At 36.1% G+C, this 13,121-nt stretch overlaps 1 protein-coding gene across 1 annotated transcript; it reads right to left on the reverse strand.

Moving 5' to 3' along the window:
* Positions 1-4,306: 4,306 nt before the first annotated feature.
* Positions 4,307-10,299, reverse strand: LOC119838449. Its single transcript, XM_038364396.1, has 7 exons — positions 10,178-10,299; positions 9,512-9,597; positions 9,332-9,337; positions 8,536-8,636; positions 7,856-7,927; positions 5,840-5,958; positions 4,307-4,421 (listed from the first exon to the last, which is right to left on the reverse strand). The coding sequence occupies exons 1-7, from the start codon at positions 10,297-10,299 to the stop codon at positions 4,307-4,309; spliced, it is 621 nt and encodes a 206-aa protein (XP_038220324.1).
* Between the last annotated feature and the right edge of the window lie 2,822 nt (positions 10,300-13,121).

Raw genomic sequence — 13,121 nt, forward strand, 5'->3', positions numbered from 1 at the left:
CAATGGGGCATGATATACATCTGTTTCACTATTCGGTTTTCTTTATAGACAAGTAGGTGATCAGGCTTCTGTGTCCTGCCAGACCGAGACTTTTTTTGGTGAGGCCAATGGGACTCGAACCTATGACCCTTCAGGTCTACGCTTACGCGTTATACCACTGTACCAAGGAGGCGGTCAAACCCCAACCCTTTATAGGGCTTGCTAGAAAAAAGTCGTTTTATCTTCAACTATTTTTATTCCATAATTTTTGATGTATACTTAATATTATAAAGCTGTAGAGTTTTATGTTTGTTTGTTTGAACACACTAATCTCAAGAACTACTGGTCCGATTTGAAAAATTCTTTCAGTGTTAGATAGCCCATTTATTGAGGAAGGCTATAGATTATATATGTACCACGGGCGAAGCCGGGTCGGACCGCTAGTAAACAAATATACAAACCCGGATTGTTGTAATAACTCAGTATGTATTTCTCTTTTCATTTCATTTCTTTCATACAAAAACCTCAGCAAACACTATGCTATATTTAACAAGATTTCGCGCAACGGTAAACTAATTCAATTAGCATCTATCTACTAATTGAGTCAAACCAGTTTTGTGCATCACTTGAAATAACTGTTTTATTCACCGACTTTTAAAAAAAGGTAGGTAACCCAATCTATACATAAGGCATATTACGTCAAATCAAACCAAAACAATTTTTTTTCTCTAAACCCATTTATTATCATCATCTTCTCATATGCTATCCTGAAATAAATTGTTTTAATTAATTTAAGAATTCTTAAATAATTACATTTATTTAACATAATTGTAAAATATGCTTGGAACATTCTACTATTCTACTAATATCTACTTCTACTAATATAATAAATGCGAAAGTTTGTAAGGATGTGTGTGTGTTTGTTGCTCTTTCACGCAAAAACTACTGAACCGATTGCAATGAAATTTGCTACATAGACAGCTGGACAACTGGAATAACATATAGGCAACTTTTTATCCCGATATTCCTACGGGATACGGACCTACGCGGGTGAAACCGCGGGGCGCAGCTAGTAATATATATATGAGAAAGAAAAACAACAATAATGAAAGCTTTTTACTTGGAAATAATTTTTGATATTGATCAAATACTTCTCTACTAGCTGTTGCCCGCAGCTTCGCCCGCACGGTCTTAATATATTTTCATGATACAAGCTTTCATCCCCTATTTCATCCCCTTGGGGGAAGATTGTATCAGAATCCTTTCTCAGCGGACGCCTACGTCATAACATCTATCCGCATGCCAAATTTCAGCCCGATCTGTCCAGTGGTTCGGGCTGTGCGTTGATCACTATGTCAGTCAGTCAGTCAGTTAGCTTTGAGTTTTATACTATAGATAACAAATATAAAATATACACAGTTTCCACCTTGTAATACTGGTATAGAATCGAATCTGTTTACGCCGTTGGCGCAGCTGTGGTTGCTCCTTCTGCGGCTGCTAAAAAGATAGGTTTTATATGTTTAAAAAAAATAAAAAATGTTAGTTTTAATATCTGTAGGGATATATTATAAGTATACCGTTATGACGTGAATGAGTTTTATTTTTAATATTTAATGCCTTGGTTGCGAGACATTTAAGCCAAGTCTTATTATTGATAACAAATTTCTTTAATTGTATGTATTTTTACATATTTGCTGTAATAACTTATTCCTAGATCGCTCCAACAGTATTTTTAATGTATTTATATAACGTACTTTAACACTTTTTATTTTTTAACAGATCACACAACTGGCGGCGGAAGTTATCACGTGAATGAAAGAGAAAGAACCCAAAACACTATCATATTTAGAATACTAGTAAGGATTATCATCACCATCAGCCCATATATGTTCCCACAGCTGGGACACAGGCCTCCTATGAGGGTTTAGGCCATAATCCACCACGCTGGCCAAGTGCGGGTTGGCAGATGTCACATGTCGTCGAACTTTTGATTCTCGGACATGCCGGTTTCCTCACGATGTTTTCCTTCACCGTTTTAAGAAGTGGTGATGTTTTCTACATCTGCAGATGAATTGCAAAATCAATTTATTTCCCGCACGCTCGCCCGGTCTCGAACCCCGACTTATCGATTTTGAACTCCGAGGTTCTCACCACTGAGCCACCACTGCTAAGGATGTATTTAAATTTTTTTATATATATCTAAGTTAAAAATAATAATGAAACTTATTTTTTCTCTTTTTATAGCGGCGGAGAATAAATAGTACATATTAGTTATTTTTTCAATAGTAGTTATGACGTTATTATTTATGGTAATTTCAACAAATAACAAAAAATCTAGGTTAAGCAATGCTTGGCTCGGTCAAAAATTAGATGGGTGAAATTTTTCCATTGTTCTTTGAATGGCACCCTTAGAGGCAAATACAATACCTTCACTAGCACCATCGGCAGCTATAATAGAAAAATAATGAATTAATATACATTAATCCTATCCGACTAACATTATAAATGCGAAAGTTTGTAAGGATGTGTGTATGTTTGTTGCTCTTTCACCCAAAAACTAGCCATCCTCGATAAATGGGCTATCTAACACTGAGAGAATTTTTCAAATCGGACCAGTAGCTCCTGAGATTAGTGCTTTCAAACCAACAAACAAACTCTTCAGTTTTACAATATTAATATAGATATACAAACATTAACATGAAAGGAAATATATATAGATACTAGCTGCGCCCACGGTTTCACCCGCTTATGTCCGTATCCCGTAGAAATATCGGGGTAAAATGTTGCCTATATGTTATTCCAGTTGTTCAGCTATCTACGTACCAAATTTCATTGCAATCGGTTCAGTAGTTTTTGTGTGAAAGAACGACAAACGCACACACATCCTTACAAATTTTCGCATTTATAATACATATTAGTAGGAAGTAGGATAGGATATATTTTGTTAAAATAATTCAAAACTAACAAAGTCGCCATATGTCTACCCTGGTGCGTTCCATTCTCCATCCGCATCCATCATCCACAAACCCGGGATACCTGCTTAGCTTTTAAGTTAGGCCACCAAGGAGGTTTTAATGGGTAGAAATCCCGTATTCTCTCCTTTTCTCCCCCTAAAGCTAGAGTATCTTTCGAAGATTTACTCCCCATTAAAAAATACTATCAATATGTCTATTTCATGCTGGGTCAAGTATAAGTTTTGTATGGACGAGTAGGTGATCATCCTTCTGTGTCCTACCAGAGACATTTTTATGTTTAATCCCGACCGGGATTCGAACCCAGAACCCCTCGGTTATACGCTCACGCGTTAACCACTGTGCCAAGGCGGTCGGATCTAGTTAAAATAAAGAAACCTTACCTGTGCCAGAGGCGACTGAAATTATTTATATCAGTAGTGGGGTACCCTCAGGCACATGAAACCGAAAGAGTAGAAGAAATTCGATTACTGTGGCGGGATCACGGGTGGCCGAGAGGCTAGGCGTTGCTACGGTTAGGCAAGAAACGCGGGTTCGAATCCCGCCCCGTGATCGAATATTTTTCTATTCTTTCAAAAAATTTCTCATTTATAAAGCATTTCAATGCTATAAAACTAAAAATTAAATTATTTATTTCATTTCAATAAACATTAAAATTTCAATAGCAATACTATTTAAGCCTAACTCTATATATAAGGAAATCTTAAATATATCTACATTCTTTATACAGCGAGGAACCATCGTTTGTCAAACTCAAACTCAAACATTTATTTATTCAACTAGACTTCTTATAGAAGCACTTATGTATCGTCACATAACACAGTTATAACATTTACCACCGGTTCGGAAGGCGGTTTCTACAGAGAAGAGCCGGCGACAAACTCTGTAGTTGCTCTTTTAAAATAAGATCGATTTTATAGTATTTTCTTGTTTGATTTAGCCGAGTTCAAAAACATATTTTTAAAATCCGTTAAAAAGTCATCAATTTCTTAATCAATTTTAAATTTAAATTACATACATAATATGTACATAAAATTTCTGTTTATTGTATTATTTGAAATATAGTTTTTTTTGCTTTAATAACTCGAAAAGTCCGTGGCTTTTCGACCCATTGGCATGATTCTTATTGCGTTTGTGATAGCACTACATGCAGTGGCGTAGCTATCATAGGACCAGGTGGTGCAGTGCACCAGGGCCCCGGAGCTCAGGGGGCCCTCTAACCTCAGCTTTGAAAGAGGGGAAGAAGGCGGAAAGAGGGGAGGTGGGCCCGATTCTTTCCCTACGCACCAGGGCCCTTGTCCCCCTAGCTACGCCACTGGAAACACGACATCTCTCTGTCTTTCCACACAATGGAATTAGTACTGTTTTGTGATGTCACGGTGGGCCCAGGTCTTACCTGTAGTGTCTGCAGCAGCCTGGGTAGTGGCTGCGATGGTAGTGTCTTCTTGGACTGTCTCTTCGGGACCATCGCTGAAATAATATCAATTGGTTGTTATAAAAAATCAAGACATATCACAGTGCGCGGTTTCACCCGCGTAAGTCCGTATCCCGTATGAATATCGGGATAAAAATTTGCCTATATGTTATTCCAGTTGTCCAGCTATCTACGTAGCAAATTTCATTGCAAACGGTTTAGTTGTTTTTGTGTGAAAGAGTGACAAACATACATTCACATATACATACATCCATCCTCACAAACTTTCGCATTAAAAACAGAATCCGTTGCGTTACTTTTAAAGATTTAAGTATACATAGGGACATAGGGTTAGACATAAAGCGACTTTGTTTTATTCTATGTAATGACTAGCAGCCGCAGCTTCGCCCGCGAGGTCCGAATAAATATTCATGGTACAAACTTTCATCCCCTATTTTATCCTCTTGGGGGTAGAATTTATCAAAATCCTTTCTTAGCGAACGCCTACGTCATAACATCTATCCGCATGCCAAATGTCAACCCGATCCGTCCAGTGGTTTGGGCTGTGCGTTGATAGATCACTATGTCAGTCAATCAGTCAGTCAGTCACCTTTGAGTTTCATGTACACTAGCTGTGACCCGCGGTTGAAACCGCGTAAGTCCGTATCCCGTAGGAATATCGGTATAAAAAGTGCCTATGTGTTATTTCAGTTGTCCAGCTATCTACGAAGCAAAATAGTATTATTATTCACCAATAGATGTCAGGAAAAGAAAAACACGAATAAAACACGAAGACATTTTCTAAAAAAAATTCCTAGCTAGATCGATTTATCGCCCCCGAAACCCCCTATATACTAAATTTCATGAAAATCGTTGGAGCCGATTCCGAGATTCCAATTATATATATATATATATATATATATATATATATATATATATATATATATATATATATATATATATACAAGAATTGCTCGTTTAAAGGTATAAGATAGATTTCTTTTTTTACATTTTAATTTTACTTTAATTAAATGAGTACGTTTTTGGGTTTTATATCCATAGATTTAAATTTTTCTACATAATATAATGTCTAGCGGTCCGCCTCAGCTTCGCCCGTGGTACATATATAGCCTATAGTCTTCCTCAATAAATAGCCTATTTAACACTGAAATAATTTTTCAAATCGGACCAGTACTTCCTGATGTTACTGCGTTCAAACAAACAAACTCTTCAGCTTTATAATCTTATATATAAAATTCTCGTGTCACAATGTTAGTCTGTATACTCCTCCGAAACGGCTTGACCGATTCCTCTGAAATTTGGTAAGCATATTGGGTAGGTCTGAGAATCGGCTAACATCTATTTTTCATACCACTAAACGATAAGAGTAAGGCAGAACAGCGTTTGCCGGGTGCAGCTAGTATTAGTATATATTTCCAATATGCGTCTATTAAATTTACTGCGAATACTTTACCGTATCTCCATAACAGTTTTCGTTACATTCTCTGAACCGACGGAAAACACGGCCTGGTACACGCCTTCATAGGTCGTTGTGTATTCCGTTATGCTTATCGTTATATCCGATGGCGATGCCTGAAAAATAAAGAAAGAAAGATAGAAAAAAAGAAAGAAAGAAAGATAGAAAGAAATAAATAAAGATAGAAAAAAGAAAAAAGATAGTAAAAAGAAAAAAAAGATAGTAAAAAGAAGGAAAGATAAAAGAAAGAAATATAGAAAAAAGAAAGAAAGACAGATAGAAAAAAGAAAGATAGAAAAAAATTATTTGATGGACATGACATGATGCAAAACATTGGAGACATACACAGTTACATCATGCTACATCTTATATACAAAATTTCTGTGTCACAATTTTAGTTGCCAAGCTCCTCCGAAACGGCTGGACCGATTCTTATGAAATTTTGTGTGCATATCGGGTAGGTCTGATAAATGATAAGAGTAAGGCAGAACAGCGTTTGCCGTGTGCAGCTAGTTGTTTTATATAAGTGTGTTTATTTTATATTTTTGTTTCTTCATTTTATATGTACGCTGCCGTCAGGGGGTGGTGTGGTGTCCACGGAAAATCAGTGGAGACTCTTAGTTCCTTCTATATCAGACTCTCATACACTGAGTGGAGTTTTTATAATAGGTTATTTAAGTTCAATATTTTTATAACAAATTATTTTTATTGTGTTTGATTTTACGCGAGTATTATACATTTAGAAATTAAAAACTTTTTAACGGATTTTAAACGCGATTTATTCATTATATTAGGGGAGATAGTAAGTCTCCCCGTGACCGCGCTGTCTGTAAAGTGATCGAAACGTTGGGTTAATAATATAATGAATAAATCGCGTTTAAAATACGTTAAAAAGTTTTCAATTTCTTAATTATTCTTATTATTTTCGTGTATAAATAAATTTATTTTCTTTCTTTCTTACATCATACATTATAAAAAAGTTTTAGAATGTTTACACGCTTTTTGACCGCCTCCTTGGTACAGTGGTTAACGCGTGAGCTTGGAACCGAGGGGTCCTGGATTCGATTCCCGATGGGGACGCAAAAGAAAGGTCTCGGTTTGGTAAGACTCAGAAGGCTGATCACCTACTTGTCTATAAAGAAAATCGATCAGTGAAACAGATGTATGTCATCTGCCGAGTAGGGGACACGGGACTTCACACGCTTTTACTAGCTTCCCCCGTATGTTTGTATGTCACTCCTTTAGACCCGATTTTGACCCATATTAAACGGTGAGATTTAATCCACATTTAATACACTTATCAAGGATCGGCGACAATACAATTTCATGCGTTTATCTTATCATCCTGATTAGGTTGACCAGAATTAAATAAGTTTAGTTGATTCTATCATTAAAGCTTGTTAATTTATCTTCCAGTGTATTTATTATTCTTTACCAGCTTTTGCCAGCGGCTTCGCACGTGTCCAACTCTGAGTAGTTTAATAGATGTTATTATTATTATTTTTTTTTTTGTCACAGTCGGCAATGGAGCTGGTGGGACGCCTGATGGTAAGCGCTACCACCGCCCGTGAACATTTGTAGAGACGTAAAGTCGATTACAGACCTTACGCCTCTACAAATGGATTGCCGACTTTAAATTGGGAAGGGATTAAGAAAGGATTTGCGAGAGGAATAAAGGAAAGGACTGGGAAGGGGAAAGAAAAGGATATGGGCCTCCGGCTCCCCCACTCACCGAACGAAACACAGCAGAATGCTATTTCACGCCGGTCTTCTGTGGGGGTGTGGTGCTTCCCCGGTGCGAGCTGGCCCAATTCGTGCCGAAGCGTGCTCGACTACCACATATAAAATACCACATATTAACATATAAACTTTCCCTGAACCACACAATCTATTAAAAAAAAACCCATCAAAAGTTGCGTGGTTTTAAAGATTTAAGCATACATAGGGACAGAGAAAGCGACTTTGTTTTATACTATGTAGTGATGAAAAAACTGTCGCTAGCAAAAAACTCACCGAGAAGAAAGCTACCGATCCGATAGAACTACGACGAAACGCTGTCTCCAGAGGTATGCCGTTGACAAACACCTGGAATCATACACGTGTATTCTGTAATGCTAAAGATAGACCCGGGGTTTTCCTCTTTGCGTGCTATGTTCCCATTTGCTTGGGATTTCAGGGTTAAAAAATTTCCTATGTCCGTCTCCTGGTTCAAAGCTACCTATGCACAAAACCAGTCAAAGCGGCTAATCCGTTCTTGAGTTATAAGTAGTGTTACTAACACCCTTTCTATATATTATATAATATACAGTTACCGCTTCCTAGGATTTACGGGATAAAAACTATGTACTTTTTCGCATCTCAAACTATCCCCAAATTTCATTCGGCTAAGCAGTTTAGGCGTAAAGAAGAGACAAGCAGATATCGTGAACGATATTTTCAAGTTTATAATGATACTAGCTTTTGCTCGCAGCTTCGCACGCGTTAATTTCGGAGTACTTTATATATTATCTTACACAAAAACCTTCCTTTTGATTCACACAAATTATTAAAAAAACCTCATCAAAATCCGTTGTGTAGTTTTAAAGATCCAAACATACATACATGTATGTATAGTATATACATGTATGTGTAGGGAAGCGACTTTGCTTTATACTATGTAGCAACTAGTAGGCATATTACTTGAATCAACTCACCTTATCAACAACACACTCACTGCAACTAAATGGAATGTCCTGCTGAAACTGCTCACCAATTTTTGGTGCTTGCACTGTCGCCACTTCTGGTATCGTAACGGCTGAAATATATATGAAAATAATAACCTAGAAAACTAAAAAATACGCTATGACACTTGCTTTTTTTACAGAGTACTAGCTGCGCCCCGCGGTTTCGCCCGCGTAAGTCCGTATCCCGTAGGAATATCGGGGTAAAAAGTTGCCTATATGTTATTCCAGTTGTCCAGCTGTCTATGTACCAAATATCATTGCAATCGGTTTAGTGGTTTTTCCGTGAAAGTGCAACAAACACACACATATCCTTACAAACTTTCGCATTTATAATATTAGTAGGAAGTAGGATTAGTAGGATAGTAGGATAGGATATTAGTAGGATACGTAAGCAAATAAATGCCAGGATTAAGGCAATCTTATTTAGAAAAATAAGATGAATTCATGAAATTATTGCATTCTCACCGATCCTTGATAAGTGTTGATAAGTGTACAAAGTTTGTATTAAATATGTCCGTTTAAAGTGGGTCAAAATCGAGTCTACAGAAGACGGTTACATATAAACGTACGGGTGAAGCTAATAAATGTGATTAAATATATTTTGATGTATAATTTTATGTGATTTGCTATAAATATATTTAAAAAATCACAGCAAACATACCAGGAGCTGAAAATATTTAAATAACAGTTTAATGTTTATTATTCAAAAAATTATGAATTGTATGATATTTCATTACACGTGAAAATAAAAAAGTTTGCAACTTACAGTTATCTGGAAAAAATACAAAATAATAAATATGAGCCCATTTTCACAAAAAAACGGCATTCTTTTTTTAAATAATATTAATGGCAATAAGTCTGAACTATTGTCAGTGTCAAGATTTTAAATTGTCTTATTATTGAGACAGTTCTAAATTCAAAATAAATGTGTATCTTATCAACTTACTATCGATGACAGCTAAAACTTTTTTCAAAAATTTATTCTTGTTTTTGAAAAATCCCATATAGACACACGCGTGGCTGTCTTCGAACCTGAAATGTGAAAATATTTTAAATCAACATGATTATCGCAACTGGCAACACAGAACTATAATGCGTCAAATTATTGTAATTATTATGTTTTTGTTTCTTCCTTGGTTATTAGTTCAGAACAGGTACAAAAAACGTTTTGCTATCCGCATATGACCGAATGTAGAATAAAAACATATAGAAAATTTAAAAAATCCTACAAATTTACACGATTTATTGAAAATATCGACTAAATCAATCCCAGTTATTTTATACATATAACGTAAATTTATTGTATTATCACCTAACCTTGATAAGCGATCAGTTTAAATTAGAAATATTCGTTAAAAGTTGGTCAAAATCTAGTCTAAAGAAGTCGGTTACAGTAAAGACGAGTTATTTATATTTATGTTATAAATGTGAAAGTTTGTTTGGATGTTTGTCCGTCAATCACGCTGTAATCTAACGGACTTTGATGAGATTTGGTATACAGACAAGCTGACTTGGGTGATAGGATACTTTTTATCCCGATTTAATGCTCCCTTGGAATAAAACAGGAATCTACACCCGAAGAAGAATCTAGTTAAAAATAAATTAACCTCACCTAGGAAAGTTAAAACTGATCATGTTCGTGACCCGGATAACGGACACTCTGCCGGCGGACAGCACGCTCTCCCCATTGCATAGAATATCAGTCACCGAACAGTCGTCGCACGTGTAATTCATGGTCCGGTCAAAATGGCCGCCGACGTCAAACGACGCGGATAACCGGCGCGTTTTGATAGCTGCAATTTTTTTTTAAGAACAAAATAATTATCTGTTCCCGCCATATGACACAGATTAGTGCAAGCGCAGTGGAGATAATAAATATCTTAGTATATAAAAATTCTGTGTCATGATGTATGTTTCCAATGAACTCTTCACCAACAACCGATTTTGATGAAATTTGGCATTTTATGTGTAATTTAGTCCAACTTAAGATAGGATAGTTTTCATTTCGATTAATTATCGCAATAGTTTATAATCTTAATATTTTTAATTATTACTCAGCCACAGCAACGCGTGGCCGGGTATGCTAGTAGTTTATAGAAACTTAACAATTCGATTTAATTATAGAAACGTGTCTCTCCGTGACCACGCTCGCTGTAAAGTGTTCGAAACGTCGGGTTAATAATATAATGAATAAATCGCGTTTAAAATCCGTTGAAAAGTTTTTAATTTCTAAATGTATAACACTCGCGTAAAACCAAACACAAGAAAATACTAACTTAATTGTCCTCCATCCTTATACTGAGTTTACATGGGTCGTACCGATCGTGATAATAGGATAATTTCATGAAATTAATAAAATAATATATGACATATCCAATATATCAAAATGTTAATAAAATAATAAATGTTGTTTAAAAAACACGCATTAATGATATAATCATCTAAATTTTCTTACTTGCACTATAATATACGTAAGGAATACGATCCTAATCAGGATAATAAGATAAACTCATGAAATTATTGTATCGTCACCGATCCTTGATAAGTGTACGAAGTTTGAATTAAAGCAGTCCGTTTAAAGTGGGTCAAATTCGAGTCCAAAGGAGTTGGTTACATACAAACATAGGGGTGAGGCTAATATCAAAGCTGTTAAAATGGGCAAAAAAACACACCACACATTTATAAATGTGAAAGTTTGTTTGAATGTTTGTCCGTTAATCACGCTGAAACTAAACGGATTTTGGTGAAATTTGGTATACAGGCATCGTATGAGCTGACTTGGGTGATAGGATACTTTTTATCCCGATTAAATGCTCCCTTGGGATAAAACAGATATCTTGATATCCGGGCGGAGCCGGGACGAGCATCTAGTAGGAGATAAACACGAAAAAGATAGTGAATATGAATATTTAAAAAGCAAGTTTACGTCGTTTAAGTATGAAAAATAATAACTACCGTTTTCTGTAAAAAAAAAAGAATAATTTTATCTTAATTAGGTAAAAATAAAATAATAATAAGAATTACGATTAAATAAAATGATAAAATTTACCCGAATCTGAAATAAAAGAGACAAAAATTATGTAACAAAATTATATGATATATCTATACTAATATTATAAAGCTGAAGAGTTTGTTTGTTTGAACGCACTAATCTCAGCAATTACTGGTCCGATTTGAAAAATTCAGTGGTGAACCCTCATAGGAGGCCTGTGTCCCATGGGAATGTATATGGGCTGATGATGATGATATAATTTTCATTAAGCAAACACACAGAAAGAAGACATTTACCTTTTTCTGTAAAATAAAACAAAAATAAATGAACAAATAATTATAATACAATTGAAGCGTGGTAAACGACAAGCCGAGGTTCGAGACCGGGCCGAGCGTGCAGGAAATAAATTGATTTTTCAATTTATCTGCACATGTGGATAACATCACCACTGCTTAAAACGGTGAAGGAAAACATCGTGAGGAAACCGGCATGTCCAAGAATCAAAAGTTCGACGACATGCGACATCTGCCAACCCGCACTTGGCCAGCGTGGTGGATTATGGCCTGAACCCTCATAGGAGGCCTGTGTCCCAGCAGTGGGAACAAATATGGTCTGATGATGGAAGCGTAGTAAAGGTTCTAAGTAATTGTTTTTATAGAAATGTAATCATATAACCTTATATTATCTCTAATCTAAGAAGATTTAAGAGTAATACTTGCCAGGCGCTGAAAAATATAAATGATATTTAAGTATATTAATATTATATAGATTATAGTCACAGTACATAAAGTAATTATTTATATCTTTCGGTAATTTCGCGGTTAAAAACATTTATTTTTCAAAATAATGCATTTTATCTCTGACAAAGAAACGCAATTTGCAGTCGTGTTGCCTCAGTTAGTGTTGTAGGTACGATCGGGACACAAAAGAAGTCGATAATCTACTATATAAAAATAAGTCGGGTTTTCCTTCCTGACGCTATAACTCCAGAACGCACGAACCGATTTCCACGGTTTTGCATTCGTTGGAAAGGTCTCGGGCTCCGTGAGGTTTATAGCAAAGAAAATTCAGGAAAAATTTGAACAAAAAAGCGGGAAAATAATTTTTCACATACAGCCATCTGGTGGCGAAACGGAGTTCGCCGGGTTTGCTAGTATTTTATAAATCATAATTTTAACTACGGTAATTTTGAATGTGGGTGTCGAGCACGCTTCGGCACGAATTGGGCAAGCTCGCACCGGGGAAGTACCACACCCCCACAGAAGACCTGCGTGAAATGGCATGTTACTGTGCTTAGTACGGCAAATGCGGGAGCCGGAGGCCCGCTTCCCTTTCCTCACCCTTCCCAGCCTATTCTTTCATTTTCTACTTCAATCCTTTTCTTATTAGCTTAGATTTATTTACGGAATTTCTTGATCCGGTCGCAGCGCTCAAAGCCCGCCATAAAAGCTATGCAATAGCTTGTATTAGTATTATGTTATCTGTGTATAGTGTTTGGGGCCAAACTGGTAACAAAACACGTGGCTTGATGCAATCACTTTTATTGTCCGTAGCAAACTGACAA

Source organism: Zerene cesonia, unplaced genomic scaffold (assembly GCF_012273895.1).
Source record: "Zerene cesonia ecotype Mississippi unplaced genomic scaffold, Zerene_cesonia_1.1 Zces_u003, whole genome shotgun sequence".
NCBI lineage: Eukaryota > Metazoa > Arthropoda > Insecta > Lepidoptera > Pieridae > Zerene > Zerene cesonia.

Excerpts from the sequence above, each read along its gene's own strand:
- LOC119838449 (XM_038364396.1), bottom strand. The coding sequence starts at position 10,299 with ATGAATTACACGTGCGACGACTGTTCGGTGACTGATATTCTATGCAAT. Across the intron at positions 7,928-8,535 it reads GTGAGTGTGTTGTTGATAAG|GTGTTTGTCAACGGCATACC; the intron begins GTGAGTTGATTC and ends GTATGATTCCAG. Across the intron at positions 4,422-5,839 it reads AAAACTGTTATGGAGATACG|CGATGGTCCCGAAGAGACAG; the intron begins GTAAAGTATTCG and ends ATATTATTTCAG.